At 39.2% G+C, this 19906-nt stretch overlaps 2 protein-coding genes across 2 annotated transcripts in view; both read right to left on the reverse strand.

The window, feature by feature from the left end:
* Positions 1-8075, reverse strand: part of Slc26a7 (solute carrier family 26 member 7) — a 115422-nt gene extending 107347 nt beyond the window's left edge. The window contains exons 1-2 of the mRNA XM_052175432.1: positions 7969-8075; positions 7492-7715 (exon numbers count right to left, since the gene is read on the reverse strand). Of these exons, the coding sequence (XP_052031392.1) occupies positions 7492-7684 (193 nt within the window). The 5' untranslated portion in view covers positions 7685-7715; positions 7969-8075. The remainder of the gene's footprint in view (positions 1-7491; positions 7716-7968) is intronic.
* A 2597-nt stretch (positions 8076-10672) lies between these two features.
* Lrrc69 (leucine rich repeat containing 69) overlaps positions 10673-19906 on the reverse strand; it is a 118028-nt gene continuing 108794 nt past the window's right edge. The window contains exon 9 of the mRNA XM_052175433.1: positions 10673-10852. The gene's annotated coding sequence lies outside the window, so the exon portion shown is untranslated. The remainder of the gene's footprint in view (positions 10853-19906) is intronic.

The following is a 19906-nucleotide window of genomic DNA, read 5'->3' on the forward strand; positions in this document are numbered from 1 at the left end:
GGAGGGGAGGGGAGGGGAGAGGAGGGGGAAGGAGGGGAGAGGAGAGGAGGGGGAGGGGAGGGGAGGGGAGAGGGGAAAAGGGGAAAGAGAGGGAGGGACACAGAGCGAGCAAGAGCACAGGCAGTGTCTCTCTATCCAGTGCCTGGACACTGCCTCTAGAAACATGTCATACAATCAAGACCACACCCAGATACCAGCATTTTAAACTCTTAGTCTTCTTAGTGTGGTTCCAATTCATCCATAGAGGAGAGAGAATACTCTAGTTACAATCCGGCCTCTGACTAAAAATGCACTTTATCACTAAAGCTAGAAGGAAGATCTCACTTAGGTACTAAACACTCAATTAAGTTTTCTTCCCCTAAGCAAAGGTGAGGTACAGGTACTAAAAGCATCAGGAATGGAGCCTGGCTGGCAAATGCGGAAGCCATATTTATATAGTAAAGAGCACAGAAGCCATTATGCTTGGTCCTCAACTTAGTACCATCGTTGCAAATTTTCAATACCTACCATGGATGGTCCTGGCTCTTTATGCACATAGTTTTAGACATGTTTGCCTTAGCAGGGGTCCTGTAATATCTGGATCTTTCACACTGAAGAAAAATGAAGTCAGGAATGCTAAATGAAATCTGGAGCTATCATTTGGGAGGAAGACATGGGACCCGGGAAAGGGTGGCGAGGGAGACGCCGGCAAAGTATCACTAGAGCTTCTACAGCGGCTCCTCTAGAATTTTGAAGAAGACACAGGCACTATGCTTGAGACTTTCTTGGGAGTGCCTAGCGGCCGTTATTCACGGAGAAGGGATTCTAGCCGGAAGACAGCACGGATCAGGGAGCTGAGTTAGAAACATATCGCTAATGCTAGGATGCTGTGTCCCTGCAGCAGAGACGTGTTGGGGAGAATCCCCAGATGATTTGTTCATCTTTCCGGTGTAGGAGGATTCAGGGATTCCCACTTCTCATCGCACATGCAACCCAACTCTTCTTGGGGAGTGCAATGAAGCAGGTGTATATCTTAGTACTGCGCGGCCACCCAAAACATTGTGGTTTACACATCAGGTGACCCGATTGCAACTTCAATTTTTCATGGGTTGGGGACAAAACCTCTAGGTGGTCCCTCAGGGACAGGCTAGGCAGTCCTGCATCCCTTCTCCTTAGCTGTGGTTCTTAGGGGATAAGTGATGCACTCCTAGTTTGCTGCTTCTCTTGTGCTGGACTTTCCGCATCACCAACAGTCACACCGTATCAGTCATGAGGTAACATATTCTGCAGACCAGTGTTACACCTGCCGGCTTGCCAGTCATGTGGATAACAATTCCAGTGCTCTGAAGTCACTACCGATGTCTGTTCATCTACAAAAGGCATTCGGTAGCAATATGTAACCTATATATTTGTTAATATAACACAATACAACCTATAACAGGCTTTCTTAGAATCCATTAGTGAACACTGCCTATAATCAATAGTGCTTGCCTGCTAACAGAAACAAGTAACAAGTTTGGAAACGATTTTATACCTACAAGTAGTTTCTAGAAAATATTTTATCGTGGTGAAATAAGGGCATAAAGTTTATTTTGTTTTTTCTTCTTTGAAATCAGTGTTTAGTTTTACAATAGTAAGAGGCAATTCTCTTTGCCTTTTAAAAGATAAGCAACAAAAATGTACAAGATAAAGAAGACATGATCAATATAGGAATATATTGGCTTAATTCTGAAGCCTGCAGGTTCCATCGATGTAGTTTAAGAACCTAAGGGATATCATACCCCTATAAATGTTTTATTTAAGAGTGGATTCAAAACATTTTACCACAGACATGGGAGAAAGTTCCTTGGCAGAAGAAACAAACCTAAGTGCCTGGGGGGAGGGGGCAACAGGTGATGAGAATGCTGGGGGTGGGTGTCAGTGGGTGACTGAAAGGCAGAACTACCCTGTCAGAGTGCAATGAGAAACAGCTCCTTCACATGGGGATGGAGGACCTGGGCTTCCACATTCTCCCTTTTTTTAAGAGACAGCATTTGAATTTTTATATAAGCTATCCATCTTGTGAGTGCTGGTTGAACAAAAAAAAATTAACATTATTTGACATTCCAGGACAGGCCTCACACCCAGGAGTGGTCAGCCAAAGCAACTGGACTTGGTGGATTGAAGTGTGGGAAGGAAGGAAGGAAGGAAGGAAGGAAGGAAGGAAGGAAGGAAGAAGGGAGGGAGGGAGGAAGGAGGGAAGGAGGGAGGGAGGGAGGGAGGGAGGGAGGGAGGGAGGGAGGGAGGGAGGAAGGAAGGAAGGAGGGAGGGAGGGAGCAAGAGAGGGAGGGAGGGAGGGAGGAAGGAAAGAAGGAAGGAAGGAAGGAAGGAAGGAAGGAAGGAAGGAAGGAAGGAAAGAGGGAGGGAGGGAGGGAGGGAGCAAGAGAGGGAGGAAGGAAGGAAAGAAGGAAGGAAGGAAGGAAGGAAGGAGGGAGGGAGGGAGGGAGGGAGCAAGGGAGGGAGGAAGGAAGGAAGGAAGGAAGGAAGGAAGGAAGGAAGGAGAGAGGGAGGGAGGGAGGAAGGAAGGAAGAAGGAAGGAGGGAGGGAGGGAGGAAGGAAGGAGGGAGGGAAGGAGGGAGGGAGGGAGGGAGGAAGGAAGGAGGGAGGGAGGGAGGGAAGGAGGGAGGGAGGGAGGGAGGGAGGGAGGGAGAGAGGGAAAAGGGAGGGAGGGAGGGAGGGGGGAGGGAGGGAGGGAGGGAGAGAGGGGGGAGGGAGGGAGGGAGGGGGGAGGGAGGGAGGGAGGGGGGAGGGAGGGAGGGAGGGAGGGAGGGAGGAAGGAAGAAAAGAAGGAAGGGGAGATAAATAGAAAGCGATGGAGAGAGCACATGAAGTTAGGTAGAGGTGTCTGGGGAAAGCTTGAAACAGGGAATGGACATGATCGAAACACACTGTATGAAGTTCTCAAAGAATTAACAAAAACATTGCTTTGAAAAAATTAATCAGCCATCATTACTTGAGAAGAAGACAACCATCTTTTACAGATGTGTCTAGGAGGATACAAGAAAGGGAAGGAGGAAGACCCCAGTTACTCACATATAATGCCCTTTCCCTATTGGTATATTTCTCACATTTATTTTTAAGGCATAAGATTTAAATTGAATTCAACATCTTTCTACAATGTCAGCATGCCACTGTAGGACAACCGATATCTTAGGGAATGCCTAAAATCTTTCAATATTTACTTAAAACCTCCTCCCCTGTGCTAGACAATACACAGGATGGTAAAACACAAAGAGGAGAACACTGTCTTTGTTTTCAGAGTCTACAGACTGTGGAAAGAACTATATCAGAGGTTTACAATGCCATGTATTAAATAAAGCCTATCACGGAGATATGTGGGAAGGACAAAGGGAGGAGAAGGAGGAGGAAAACATTCCTCCTCCCAGGAGCCTGAGAGGGATTCTCAGAGGAGAGAGCTCCTTTAGTGTGGCTTTATACTGTGATGATTAACCATTTAATAAGATACTGTGAGTGAGTAGGTTTTTTTTAATTTTAGCCTAAAGAAGGGCATTGCAAATTATGCACAGGGAAGCAATATGGTCAGATTAATTATTATTATTATTATTATTATTATTATTATTATTATTGTAATGGCAGCAGTGTAACTTAAGATCTACAGAAGGCAAAACAGACAATGGATAGCCTCAGAAAATGATTTAAGTAATTTAGCCCATTAAAGAGTAGCAAGGACATGAAGCAAGGCTATGTTATGGCTAAGAAGCTCCATTTCATGTTACCCATTAGTTGTTTGTCTCTGACTTGAGTTGCTAGAAGATAAGTTCCCAATAACTTTGACTGAGTGACACACACAGAAAAATGTATAGCTATAACTATCTACTTGTTACATATAACTGACTGCTTTTTTTCTTCTTCTTCTGTAACGTGCTTACACAGATACCCAGAGATTGTTTTGAGTTGCCTTAACCATGTAACTTGGCAGAAAAGAAGAGGTTTTGTTTGCTTGCATAGAGATTGAAGGTCTTCATGTGGTTTCCCCTTTAAAAGTCTGTCCCCATGCCCCTCCTTGGAGGCCATCTCGAAATTGGCCTAGAGAATGTCCATCAATACATCCCTTAATTATAGCTGGATTGAGTCTGGTATTTTCCCAGAAGTCACAAAAACCATCACAATAACCAGAGGACCGAAACCAAAGGGAAGAACCTGATGGTTGTCTTATAGTAGGAGGAGAAGGTGGGAGAAAGGGGGGGGGGAGGAAGTTAGAATGCCAAACAGGACTAGCTCTGAGAGAAGGCTGTGTGCAAAAGCAAGCAGGGTACTCTGGAGCCAGGTTACTTGAGGTCAAACATTCTCCCACACTTATCTTCTGTGTGACTTCAGGCAAGTTACTTATGCTCTCTGGCTCTCTTTTTGGTATATATGCCAAGAGATCTCTTGGCAACATTGTATATTTGGGCCTAAAACTTCCTATTGTTACTACTCACTGTAAGTCCTCGTAGGATGGTGACATTATCTAGTGTGTTGGTCTTAGAAGATCAAATGTTCCCTTTGTTGTGCTTTTGGACCAGTTCCATTGTGATAGGGTATGCTCTGGCATCTACTGTGCTTGAGAACAGTCTAGGCTGGTGTGGATTAATAGATGGTTCTCAGATCGAAAAGAAAACAAGCATCCTTAGCATAGTGAAAGGGGTCGAATCCTTTATGCAGATGATATTGTCTACAGTGCTTTTTAGGATGGAGCTAAAGTTGGAGTGTCAAAGATAGGATTGTCTGATAAAAGACTCTAAGATAGGAATGTCTGATAGGAAGCAGAGGAGGCAAAGTCTACACAGGTTCTTTAGCAGAGAAGGCCAAATAAATAGGAGGGATTTAAAATCAGAGGGATCTATAAGAACAGCCCAGAGAACTATGACATAGGAGTCAGGCATACATAAAAATGAATAACACAAGGTTGGAGAGATGGCTCAGTGGTTAAGAGCACTGACTGCTCTTCCAGAGGTCCTGAATTCAAGTCCCAGCCACCACATGGTGTTTCACAACTATCTGTAATGGGATCTGATGCCCTCTTCTGGTGTGTCTGAAGATAGCTACAGTATACTCATAAATAACATAAATAAATTGTTTTTAAAAAATTAATAACACCTATCTCATAGTTATCACTCAGGATACTTTTCATTAACTTAATTTTAAATTCATTTCTAGAGACAGAGAAAGGAAGAGTTATTTCTAGGTAGAACTGTATCAATTTTCAGGACCTATAGGTCCTGAAGACATTGAATTCACAGCATTGCTTCACATATCGGTAGTTAAAAAGGATCTGTTTCTATTGTTTGCACTGTGATAGAAGAGCAAGCCTTATTTCTTCTTCCTTCTAAGTCCCCTTAATACCAGGGCTGATAACAAGCATCAACATACAGCACCGGGGAGAATGTCTGTTTGTTCCCCTTGCTGGGATGGCTTTTCCTGCCACTTCTACTTTGACTCTAAGACCTCAGAGATGAAACTTGAATACAGACCTCATTTGCAGAGACAGAAAGTCGACTTTTCCAAAACATTTCCTATTACAAATAACATTAGTATTACAAAAAGTCTGATGGTTTTGGCTGTGTAGAGAATAAAATGAAAATGTTGAGCATGTTGGCTTTGGACTCAAGTCCTGAGTTCTGCACTTCTCAGGTATGAGGGCTTGAGAAACTTACTGCTTTAAGTCTCCTAAGCCTCCTATGGAAAGGGCAATGTTAGCTCTGGATTCTTTCAAATAGTGGGCCCTTTTCAATACATATTTTACCTTTGAACTCTTTTAAATAGAAGAGATTGAAAAAAATGAGAAATGCTTATTTGAAAAGGCTCTTCACAAGAATTCATCTTTTCTTACAAGAGGGAAAACGCTAACAGTCTTCCCAGGAGTGTAACTGTCCAAGAACAGAACATGTGACCTGATCCAACCGTCTCACGGAGCCAGGCTGAGTAAGCTTCCTGCTTCTCATCAGCTTACGTCTTCCTAATCAATGTAATGCATGATCATTAAAGTCTCTCAAAAGCTAAACCAAACTACCTACCAAAGACTTACACATAAACCATGTCCTAATAATGATCCAAAGGGAACTGTATCACATTCCCGAAAGTCCTTGGTCACTGGGTGCTTTTCAAACATAAAAAGACAACTACTGCTAAAATCATAATTATTCCACTTTTATTTTATATTAAATAACAGCAAAATAAATTTATGGGATATGGTGAAACTAAACATCTGGGGAGAGAAAACTTGTTTAAGACTATCAGCTAAATTTTCAAATGACACAGAGGTGTTTCATCTGGAATTTAAAAATCAAATAAAAGAAAAGCTGGGAATGCCCTGATCTGCTATTACCTTTTCATTTTTTTATAGATTACTAAACTTTGCTATTGAAAAAATGGTCATTAAAAATACAACACAGAGTTAAGCAGTAAATTTGGATTCCATAATGTATGATAGCATTGTGGCTCTTAAAAACCCCCTATGCAGATGTTCCTAATCAGACTGAAAACACAAATACAGAAACCAGTTTGTTCCAGCTACAGAATAATTTCATTAAAAGCATACTTATAATTGAACAGAATAAATAATAGCTAAAGCCAGGGAGGTAGTAAGACTGCATGGAAATATAATCACTAGGCTCTTTGCCAAGAAAGCTGTTCCCAAGTTTTAAAGCTGGGAAGTTGAGAAATCAGTTCCTTTTCTGGCTACAGGTAGAACATTATTACCTGAGTTAGCCAAAACTCATGTGAACATACCTTTAGGGAAATGAGGTGTGTGCATTCACACACACACACACACACACACACACACACACACAGGAGTGCACACCTACTAACCCAGAATGTCATTCTTTTACAATCTGTTCTGGGGATGTTTTACCATGTTATATTTCTCATTGAGACACGAATCCTGTGGAAGTAAACAGGCACACTGCAGCCCGCACAAGCTCTGAAGACGTAGGATTCTCTTTGCAAATAGTGACCTTGGCAATAAGCCTCCTTTATGTACAAAAAGCTTTGTTCTCTGCTTACAGCAAGTCCCATGGCTACTGCAGGTAACTGTAAACTGTGTGCTGCTAATTGGGCTCAAGAGCAACTGTATTCAGAACAGGAAATGTTTTATAGCTTGATTCCATGAAGGTGGGAAACTATGTGGGCACAGTGAAGTTATAAAAGCTCATTTCCCACAATCTCTGATCCTTTACTCTGAACCACTATGAACTTTAATATGTAATTCCCTTCAAGGGCTGCTGCTTAATTGCTTAATTCCTAGCCGGTGGGGCGGGGGGGGGGGGGGGGGAGAAGCCAAGTAATTTTAAAAGCAATTAGGAAAATCATACACAGAAACATCTACTCTGCTTATTTTCCTAACATTAATAACCATTTATTAAGTCTGTTTCACTAGATAAACTGTCACCCCTCAAACATAACCCCCATGCAAGAAGCAAAGTAACATCCATGCTGCAGAAAACTGTCAACCCAAAATTGCACACTTACCTTGTGTCACCTGTTGAACTGCCAGCATTACCCCAGACACCGTGTCTGGAAGCAGGTTTTCCTTCAGATTGTACTGTGGTGCCCATTCCAAGATAGGTAGGCGCCTCTTACACCACTGCTTAATGTCTTCTCGGTGGGGGGTGTGCATCTTGCCCCACAGAGCGCTTCTCTTTTTCCTCTTTGCTCCCGTCATTTTTCAGATTCCCTCCTGTAGTAGTCAACTTCTTTAGGCAAGGGAGAGAGAAAAAAAATCGTTGGAGAACACCTCCTTTCGATGCCAGGCTCCAATTCCGTCTGTGGTTTACAATGTCAAAGTTATCCAGAAAATAAATAAGGGAGAGAGAGAGAGAGAGAGAGAGAGAGAGAGAGAGAGAGAGAGAGAGAGAGAGAAAGAAACAGAAAAACAAATGGATGCAACTGAGCTTCATGCCTTACTGCTTCAGCTAATTATTCTAGATAAAAATTATAGACTCAAACCTTGAATTCTTATCTGAATGAGGAATGATTCCTTTTCATGTAATACTTTTCTGAACTTGGAAAAGTAACAGGTTCGGTGCTGAGATAGTTCCAGCTCCCTTGCCAGCAATTCCCTTTATATTCACTGTCGTCTTATGTTTTTGGCTGCATTCCCAATGGTTAATGAGGTAGTTCTGGGCGTGTGGTGGAAGTGGGCTGGGCTATGCTAATGAGATCAGGAAGCATCCAGCCAGCCCAGTGTCTTGCTACAAGCAAAAGCTAAGTCCAGACAGCAGAAGGCTCTTCTTCATAGAGTATGCTACGGCCACATTTCTTTGTGAGGTATATATTTCCAACATGACTGAAAATGGCCAATTTCATAAAACTCTGAAACATGATAGGGGACTACATGAGTCCTTGTCCTTCTATTCTCCGGAATATGAAGTTTTCATTCATAGAAAAAACATTCAGATAACCACTGTGCCATTTGAGAGAGGACTAGCTAGTTCTTATAAACAAACTGAAATTTCATCTCCTGGGCTAAGGAATTAAGTACCACAATGAGCAAATATTTGTGGCTAGGGTTTATTTTGCTTCCTGTCTCTGCTCATGCACTTTTCACTGATTGTCTCGCTATGTTTTTAATTAGCACACTTATGTCATTGTAAATAAATTTTATTGAGAAATTTGGTATCATTAAAACGATTGTTTGAAGAGGCACGTGTGTGGTGTGGTGTGTGTGTGTGTGTGTGTGTGTGTGTAATACTACATTTGTTGATATAACTTTTAGTAGAGTGTTCTCCTTTTAAAAGCTAATGTTACATTTTATAACAGAATAGACTGTCAAAGATTTTATTATATTATTGTTTCCCACAGCCTCCAGAAGAATAAGCCCGTATTATGATCTGAACCACTGGACGTAACCCAAAAAGCCAATATTCTAACTAAATCTGTGAAGCCAAAAGAAAGAAAAGCATGTGTGTAGTTATTTACAGTGCTTTCTAATGTCCATTTGTCCAGAGACTAGACAGCAAATGCTGGAAGCTGTTACAACAGTAAGAACTTAGGTACTTTATTCTGTAAAGGATCCCACTACACTTTTTCCCATTAATTACATTAAGAAAAAGAGCTACTATCTCAGCTTCAAAAATGTGATGCCCCTTCCTTGCAATATGTGTAATAGCTTGATGGTGGTGGCTTGTGCTTTTAATCCCAGCTCTTGGGTGACAGAGACAGGAAGATTTCTGAGTTCGAGGCCAACCTGGTCTACAGAGTGAGTTCCACAACAACCAGGACTACAACAGAGAAACCCTGTATTGAAAAACAGCAATATGTGTAATACTTTTAATATGTGTAATACTTGGCAATACTTTCTTCAAACTCCATGAATCCTAAATACACTGAGAGATGTTCATTTATATGAATGTATGAGGGTTTTTTTCTCTATTTTTCCTGGTTATTTTCATCACATTTACATTTCTAACACTCCAATAAATGTCTAACTCAGGGTCAGACTAAAGGTTAGTAGAGGAGTCTTGTGGCCAAAATGAAGGTCTGTGGAATAGTTGCTACCTACCATGCATGAGGGCTCTTGGTTTACTCCCTAGCAAAACAAAGAGAGGGAGAAGGAGAGGGGCAGAATCTCATTCAGAGAGGACGCTGCAAACCGGAGCATTTTATTTTTTTTTATTTTTTAATATTTTTATTTTCTATATTCTTTGTTTACATTCCAAATGATTTCCCCTTTCCCGGATCTCCCCTCCCCATATGTCCCATAAACCTTCTTCTCTCCATCCCTTCTCCAATCACCTCCCTCCTTTTTCTCTGTCCTTATATTCCCTTCCAATGCTAGATCAATCCTTTCCAGGATCAGGACCCTCTCCATACTTCTTCATGGGAGTCATTTGTTATGCAATTTGTGCCTTGGGTATTCAGGGCTTCTGGGCTAATTAATATCCACTTATCAGAGATTGCATTCCATGTGTATTCTTTTGTGATCTCACTTAGGATGATATTTTCCAGATCAAACCATTTGCCTAAAAATTTTGTGAATTCATTGTTTCTAATTGCTGAGTAGTATTCCATTGTGTAAATATACCACATTTTCTGAATACATTCCTCCTTTGAGAGGCATCTGGGTTCTTTCCAGCTTCTGGCTATTATAAATAAGGCTGCTATGAACATAGTGGAGCATGTGTCTTTATTGCATGCCGGGAGCATTTTAAACTTACGGTGTGATCTAAAAGGAGCCTGAGAAGATAAATGCAGGTGCACACAATAGGAAATGTGGGCTGCCTCTCCTTCACGCGTGGCGATCTCTCCCTTTGCTGCATGTACTCTATCCAGCATGTGTGCACAGAAGTCAACAATTACATGTACATTCACTGTGTATTAGTTTCTTAAGATAAATATGAAATTTTAAAAAAGCAATTCAAACCCTAGGCTGCAAAGAAAAAAAAATGAGAAGAAAAACTGGATGGCTCATCAGACAGTTCTTACGAGAGTAAATTTTTACTAAAAAAATCCTAACATTTAAATCTGGAGCTCAACTTCTGTATTTTTCCAATCCTGTGTGCAGACACATTATTTAAAGCCTGCCAAAACCTCACGCTCCACAGCACGTTATCAGTCTCATGTATAATCAGTAATGCCAAACAAAGAAAGCTTTACATGGAATTTCTCCACATATATTAAATTCTCAAAATGACTAGGCCAGACCATAAAGTTCATGAGTAATAACATTTATTTGAAAGTTCCAGTGACAGAAGGTACTTTGATGTTCAATACTGTATACCACCCATATAGGCCATCTCTTCCCTGAATGTCCAGAGAACACCAATAGATATCACAAGATTGTCTGTTTGTCTTCCACTTCAGATATGGGCCAACAGGAGAGGTCTTCTTCCTAAAACATTATTTGGATGACATCATTAACATGTCTAAATTTCTGTAACCTCCAACATTAAATTGAAACCTATTAACGAAAACAATGTAATTTTTCTGTCCTGCCTGCTACTCCCATCTAGCTTATAATAAACTCTCATCCAACAAGTGTGTATTAATCAATCACTGTGGAGGAGGAAGGGAAGGAGATAGTAAGATATTTAATGAAGGAAACAGGAAAAGGTATAACTAACATTCTCACAGGGAAAAAGAGTAAATTTATAATGAAGTCACACAGAAAGAGTAGGATACTCTGAGGGTAAATTCGCCCCATGCAGCCCAGATACTTGTGTCCCAGGAACAGATAGTAAGTGACCTGCCACATACTGACATCGTATTTTTTAAATATTTATGAAAATATACATGTTCCATGAACATCTCCCCGGGTCTCCAGTATTCTGGTCAGGCTATAGGGTTAGTATTCAGGTAGCCTTCACAAACACAGAGCTCAAGTCATTTTCATGATTTTTTTTCTGGCTTTACATCTTTCTCTTACAATTTTCTTCTGACTCATATTGCAAACTCTTTATGAGTAGCGCTTATTCATATCATTTTCTTTTTTTTTCCTTATGATCTCCTGGAACAAAACTAGAGACATACCATCCACTAGATAGTTATAAATCCAATAGTGCTCCTAAAGTTGCTCCAGGATCACTTAGCCTGTTGCAGCAAAATTGCCACACTTTACTCTAAAAGAATAGAGAGGGTATGCAGAGAGAAAACAAGTGGAGGGAGTAGGGGGAAAAATAGGGTGAGCTTTTGTCATTGCTTGTTCAACTCTTCCTTGCCCTTTCAAAATCTAAGAAATGCTATTAACACAGTTCTTTTCTTTATAGTATAGAAGCTGGATTGTGGCGAAGGAAGAACTGAATAGGACATGCACACAGGGAGAAGGGACAAGCAATGTAGCATCCTGCCTGGTTTGAGACTTCACAGCGCTTGGGGGGAGGGGCGTAGCACTGAGAGCATTCAAAGTCGTTATGATGTAAAAGGGACCTGGGCCAGGCTTGAGTGAAGTCAGAGTCTTTGGGGAAATATTAAGCTGGCTATATGCTGGATCACATTCACTGGGTTTCGAGAGTCGTAAGTTAAAGATTGACATAAAACTTTTGATTTCACCATGGTTCCTCACCTGTGCAGGGATGGAACACCAAAAGCACTGATATATATCCATCCAAGTTATACTGGACAAAGCATAGGTCATAGCAGTTTCTAACTCATGTCTATACTACATGAGGTTGGTGAATGATATTTCTAATTAAAAAAACACAGAGCACAGGACTCAATCTGCTAGAGAAAGAGGATAAAAGCTTTCCTCTGCTCACTAAACCATATGGCCAGCATTGAGATGCACCCACATATGGGGTAAACTTTTATTATGTCAATTAAACATGGTACCATCTTCTAACTAATGCAAACTTTATACAGACTGGTATAACCCTTTAATCCAAGTTTAGTTTTAATTTGTCTAATGATGTAAACTAACAAGCTTAGAAAAACAGCTCTTCTAATTTTTGGACCTGACTATTAGAACATTTTTTCCTAATTGGTAAGCCAAGACCCACTATTTCAGAGTTCTACTCTTTGCTTTTAACCCTATCTTCTGTACTATATTACAGACTCTCACCTTCCTGTCCAGTTCATTCAATGCTACAATTTCTAAAAATAGTTCTTTGTCTTTCCTAGGAGCTGTTCATTTCCTAAGTACCATGATACATGCAAGGGAATTATAGCCCTGAATTCTGCCATGTTTTCTCATAACCAACCGGCCCAAAAGTGAACTCAGCAATGTGAGCAAGCCTGGTTGCAAGAAGGACCACTGACATGTTGAACTTGCTGTCTTCGGTTAAATAGAACTTTCCAACCTGCTTGTTCACTTTCTTTTTTTCATTCTGCCATTATTTTGCATTATGCAACAGTTGTGGTTATAGCTCTGGTGCTATAGAAAGAAAAAAGTTAGGAAGATCACTGAAGTTTCGGACCACTGACCTAGCTTCAAGTTCAAAGACAGACCCTGTCTAAATCAGGATACCTGACATCCTCCACTGGATGCAAAAGAAATAAAAAAGAAAAAAAGGCAGTATATCTACTAGTACCTATAATTGACGATAAAATGGTCAAATATGTTGTTATAGTGTCTAAAATGAATCTTAAGGATTCATATCAACTCAAGTATGCTGCCTTCAATGGTCATATAACTTCAATACAGAAAAAAAAAGAGAGTAAATTTTCTCCGAAGATTTCATTAAGTCTATCTCTTAATACATATCCTCCATTTAGAAAGATTAATAATCATAAAGAAAAAAAGAGATTATTTGGAACTTAGTATTAGTCAAAAGGGAACTAGCTAAAAATACTCAATAAATCTTGCATTTTTCACATGGATCAGTTGGTTCCCCAACATAAATTACCCCCACTTTGTCAACAGTGTTTGACTTACTTTTAAAGGAAATCCAAAATCAAATTGGATCCTGCCTCATTAGCACAGGAAATAGCACCTAGTGGTCAGCCCTAATTAAGAGGACTCAACAACATAGTTATCATTTCCATAGCATTCTGGAAGATGATTTGAGTTTTATGTAGCAGATATGAGGCAGCACTAAGAACCAGGATATATTAAATTCTTACAATTCCTCCTTCCAACATGAATAACTCCATATGGAGACCAAAAGGTGACTTACAGAGCTGACCCTGACCAAATTATTCTTTCATATACATAGGCACTAGGTCTCCTTGTCAAAAGCATAGCTCACTGCAGGCCTGGTGCTGTAAGATTCCCAGTTATTAAAAGACTGAAACAGGAGGATAACAAATTGATATCCAGCCTAGACAGTTTATTGAGACAGACTTTCTCTCAAAAGAGAAAAGTAAAAAGAGTCCTGAGAATACAGCTTAGTGGTAGACTCTTTGCTTAGTATGAAGCACTAGATTCAATACACTGTATTGCAATCAATCGATAAATAAAAATAAAAATTTAAAGCTAAAGCTCCTAATATGACTTTAAAACGTAATGGCTTTGTACCCTTTAGGTCAAGATAAATGAAAAAATACAGAGGGCTGATGCTTGGATCAGAATTCCAATAACTATTTACATTTGCCAATATTTTTCTTCATTTTCCTGATTACTCAATCATCAAATAATGATCATAAAATAAATTTCTGAAAGTACAGAGAAGTATTGAATATGAAAAGTGTTCTATACTTACACTGCTAATTTTAATTTTCATGTGTTATCCTTATTCCTTTTGAAAACTGTTTTCACTTTGCAAAACTTAGGCATCATGGTACACTATGTGTATCTCTAGTAATATATCAGAAGTCTTTGCTACAGCATCAACGAGCCTCTTGCTCAGAGATGTGCTTCTCTCTGGGAATAGACAGTCTCATTACCAAGATTTTTATTACTTCAAATAACACTGAAGGAAAGTCTAGGTGTAAGTTTTAAACCCATATTTATTACGTCCTTATAAATAAATTGCAAGAGCCTGAGTACCCACAAACCACTCTGAATAATACCATTTTTTGGCAGCTATGTTTCCCATGATCCAAAGAGGTTTTTCTGGATCAAATTTTACGAGTCGAAATCTACAACAAATCCAACTTTGGAGTAGTGTTACCTTCTACCTCCGTGAATTGACTTGAAGTTTTGGGATGTCTACCTTTTGGACTAATTGGTCATTTAGTAAACGGTTGTAGCACTACAGTTAGACTTTACTGAGGCCCTAACGTCCCAAAATGTTTTTTTTTTCCTTTTGAGCTTGGTTTTACTCGATGATTTTGATTCCACAACTGTCAACATAAATCAGATATGAGCTAATTCCCCAGACACTACTTAAAACAATAATCAGGACTTCTCAACACTCAAATTTGTCTACAGAAACCAAACAGGGTGACAGTGAGATATAAGTGATATAAAAAGAAAACATGCACAGTTATAGTAGTTATTCAAATTCGCACAGCAGGAGCGGTTGGGAAGATGACTTCGCAGTTGCAAACATGTACTGCTCTTCCAAAGGGCCCAGCTGTATTCCTCAGCACATACTTGAAGCTCCAGAGTATGTAATGCTTGTTTCTGACCTCCAAAGGCACCTTAACATACACATCACACATTACACATCGCACATCACACATTACACATTACACATACACATACACATTACACATTACATATTATACATTACACATACACATACACATTACACATTAACAGGCATGTTAACATACACAAATACATACATATCCACATAAAAATAATAAATGAATAGTGCTTTAAAATATAGAAATGTCCTCAAGGCATTTTAAGTTCAATAAAAATTTAATATATCCAAGGACTTTTAGATCTCAAACAAAGAATTTCATTCATTTCAATCAATGAAAACAGCAAATGGGTAAAGTCAGGTATTTTAGTTCCCTCATTAATTAATGTCACAACTGAAACTTACTCTAGAAATTTCAAAGTTTTCATTGCATGTAAATGACAATACTTATTGCAATATCCCACATATTTACTGCTAGTGAAAATTCATCTGCTCAGGCAATAAGTCAACCTGCAAGGAACATCGCTGCTTATTTGTGTTAGAAGGAACATACGGAAGAGAAATATTTGAAGTGTTATGTTATGGAGCCAGACTACAAACTAGTGCAGCTTTGGCAAGCAAAGCTAAAACTAAATGCCAACTGCTCAAGGTCTTTGAAAGGAACCTTGAGATAAGTGGGCACCAAGGACAATGCTTGGCATAAGGGAGAGGCACTGATAAATTCTAATTGTTAGCTATCACAAATTTCTTTCACTGTTTGCTAAGATAATTTGAATCATGTCTGAGACTTTCAGCAGTTTCAAAGAGATTTTAATGTGCCTTTAAACATTAATATGTAAATGTATAATACCATAAATATCTTGCCTACCACTATTATTCAATTAGAACGAAGTATTTTATTCTCCTAGGGTGAACAATCTCACCTAGCTTGCAATTTTCTTTTAAATTCATCTACTTAGTCCCTGAAGTTAAGGACATCCCAAATATTTTTCCATCTGTGTCAATGCAGATGAATTTGTTCTTAAGCTGGAAATCTGAAATATATGATGTCAGGATGAATTCTAAAACAATCACTCATGTTCAGTTAAAAAAAAAATCTTCATAGCTGGACATGGTGGCACATGCCTGTAATCCCAGCGCTTGGGAGGCAGAGGCAGGCAGATTTCTGAGTTCGAGGTCAGCCTGGTCTACAGAGTGAGTTCCAGAACAGCCAGCACTACACAGAGAAACCCTGTCTCAAAAAAAAAAAAATCTGCATAAACCTATTAAAGATGTCTGGTCTGGCATGGGAATTAGTGGGAATGGCCACAAGAGTGTTGTGAATTTATAGTTATTGTTCTGAGAGTTTAAATTTAAACAATTGCCTTAGCAGAAATATTCTCCTTCATCTTGTCTATAAATCACTTTTAACAAATAACGAGTCTCTATCCAATCTGAGAAAATGGCAGTCTAGTGTACTTTGAGATCTATGTCAAAATGAGAAGAAAATAAATGTGCTCAGTAGCCCATTGTTCATATATCTGTCAGTCCTTCTATGTGCTGACAGAAAATTTTATTGGCCATCTACTAACCTGTGCTAAAGAAAATTTTCAACTGAAGTAAATATTATTACCTGCTATTTCCTAGACTATGAATCTTTATAAGCTATCTATGAACTTCTATGGACTGCGCAAGTCTACAGAAGTCCCAAGAATGAGGAGAAATTATAGTTTAGGAAATTTAACGCACTTGGGATCTGAAGAGTAATTAAAACCTAGGGCTAAGAGCTCAAATTTCTAAACTAACCATCAAAGAACTGATACTTGAAAGTTGTAAGCATCAACTTTCCTACATTCCAGTCCATATATTCAATTTAAAAATGCTCCAAAATGAGAATAGAATTAAAGTGACTACATCACACTCATCAATAAGGCTATCTCAGAGTATGCTGGCCCACTCTGGATATGAGGTAAGGAAAACCTTTTTGTACCCAACCCCCATCCCAGGACCACTGGCAGCTTATCAAATGAGTATGCATGCAGTCCAGGAAGGAATGGCTCATCCTGACATGAGAATGGACCTTTCATTTATTTTCTCACTTGAAGGTTGATGAATTCAAGAAAAATGAGAAAGGAAGATGGAATGCATTTCCTTTTCTGTTAATCTCTAGATCTCTTGAAGACACTTATTCTTTAAGCTGATAATAACAATCAGAATGAAAACCAAAAGGAGAAGTTCATGCACAGAGTCTCCCAGCAAATTATTTGTAATCAGAGAATGTGAATGAGGAATGTGGCTTGGTTTTCTGTTATGAGAGAAATTGAAAACCTTGCAATCACAAGAAAAGCATGGCAAAGCCATGAGAACAATTACTAAGAGAAATAGTATTAGTAAGGGCTTTCATATAGAAATTTTTCAAAAAAGGGAGGGAGTAGAAAAGATGGATGATTAAAGAAGCGTGGGATTTAACATCAAGAAAGTTGCTAAGGGATCTTGAGGGAAGCAGTTTTACAATGTAATGGGTAAAGAAAATAGACCTCGTTTAGCTGGAGAGAAACAAGTGCTAAAACATAAGGACTTGTTTCCATGAGTGTAATGAAGCTGTCTACAGACAGCCGTCTACAGATGTTATTTCAGAAACAGAGAAAACAGGGCAAATGTGGCAAGCACACGGGGTGAGGGGGTGTAGGAGAGCAATGCTGAGGAGACAATGGAAAAGGAAAAGACAGAACTGCGACAGTGTCTTATTGGCAGTATGCTTGGACGGACAAGGAGAAGAAATAGAGAGCAGAGAAAGACCAAGCAGAAAGAAATTGAATATATTTTCTTAGACTTCCTAGATTAATTAGAAAATAGTTAAGTTAAAATAGAAAATACACGATCATTTTCAGATCCTGCAAAATATACCATACCTAATGAAATTTGAATTTTAAAAACACGAGGATTATGTTTGTGTCAGAAATGTCTCATGAAATTGAGATATATATATATACAAAAACAAAACAAAAACAATCCCAGAAAAACCCCAAATGCATTGGTTGTGTATGTGAAATTCAAACATCTGTACTGAGCATGCAGTATTGAAATGTTGTTTATCTGAAACACAAATTTAAATGAGTATCCCCACTGGTCTTATCTAGTAAACTGGATTTGAAATAGAATTGCAAAGTACAGGTTCTCAACAAGCCACTAGTATGCGTTGGAAGCAGCCACTTCTGTCAATGGCATGATATCAAGGAAGGCTTGAGTTCTAATTCTGATGCTTCTTGGCTTTGTGAGAGCATCAACTTTGGCAGAAGAATGAATCAAAACCTGTGAAAGAACAGTGCTTCTTACACTATTTCTTGAAGCAACAGTGTCACCTAGTGGCTTAGTAGCCAATACTGAGCAGCTAAAATCACCTCAATAAAGGTGATTTATCCAGGCAGAATTCTCTAAGCTCAGGTCAGTGGTGATATCAATAACGAGCAACAGCTCCCATGACCTGTTGCAAGAACTCGTTTCGCTGTCGTATCAAGATAACTCAATTCCACCAACAACACGAGGCATAGTACATTCTGCACTTTTCTACTTTCCCTGGACGGTCTAACCTACTGTGGAAGAAACCTTCTGCCGCCTGGGAGATTTTAACTCGGAAACTAGCCACGAGGATTGAGGCTTTTTCATAGTTTTTACTAACTGTATTATTCTCTGGAAACTGGCAGAAAGGGCAGGAGTCCTGGGCAAAGCTGGAAATGTGAAGCTTGAGGTTTTCCTCAATTGCCAGCTTCAATTTTTCCCTACTATTTAGGTTAGCAGTTTCTATTTTCTTTCTCACACTGTCAAGACACTATGTGATTTTGAGGCGGGTGGAATCCTGAATGTAAATTAAAATAAATATCTTAATTTATAGTTTGTAATAGCCAAGTACAAATTTTTTTTCTGTGTTCATTTAAGACCAATGTCTATGTCTCAATATTTTATTGTGGCTTTTGTCCTGAAGACTTCTCAATGAAAAGAGGAATTTTGTGTTTTCAAAAAGGAATAAATAGAGCAGAGTTTTTGCACTTCCAAAAATATAAGAAAGAAGTTAGCAATCTGAAATATCTTCTGGGCAAGATTTTACTTAGGCTCAATTTAAATGTATTTCTAAACATTCTAGGAGAATCCCATGGACTAGTGAGCAACAGACAGTTAAGTAAATACTCTACTGGAATTGATTATATGTCAGCTCTGGTATGTCTCGAGACTTATTAATCAATGACTAGAGAAGTATTTCCTGAGTTTGCTTGTGAGGAATAGAAATATATCAAAAATAGGCCAGGAACATTCCTTTTAAAGGGTCAGTACATTTTTTTTTACATATGTTTTTCAATTCTTAGAAATTTTTAATTGCTGCATACTTCTGAGTCTCACAGCCCTTTTGTGTTTTTTTATTTTCCATCCCAGATTTCCTTTCACCTAAATCTTTCACGAGTTATGTGCAGTTGACACTGTTTCACAATATTCCCTAGATGCTGAAAATTCTAAGTTTCCTCTTTTGTTTCCTCCAGACAGGAAGGAGTGAGGAGTTGAATGTAGTTATTTTATCAGACAAGGCATGCTAGCATTTCTGAAGTCAGCCCTAAACATGAGCAAGGATATACTTCCACTGATATTTCTTCCCATCTCTTGAAGGCGTCTTTTCCTCTAGATATTCATGTTTATGACTTAAGAAACTCTGCTAAGACTAAAGTCAGGAAACAGAGATACAACCCTTCCATATAGATGCTACTAGACCTTTAATGAAGCTTTTAGTGCCCAAAGTAGCTGTGGGAAACTAGGTCATAGGTTCATACTGTGCCTGTTTGCAAGGTATCAGTGAGCATGAACATGAAAAACTAACAACCGTCAACATGAGGCAGTACCTCTTGAGCTTGTCTGTGGATCAAATAATGGATCTGTCATGGTGGGCTTCTAGTTGAATAGTTGAGAAACTTGAGCACTGAGTGCTTAGGAATGCATAGATCATCACTGAATGG

The sequence above is a fragment of the Apodemus sylvaticus genome, chromosome 3 (assembly GCF_947179515.1).
Source record: "Apodemus sylvaticus chromosome 3, mApoSyl1.1, whole genome shotgun sequence".
NCBI classification, from domain to species: domain Eukaryota; kingdom Metazoa; phylum Chordata; class Mammalia; order Rodentia; family Muridae; genus Apodemus; species Apodemus sylvaticus.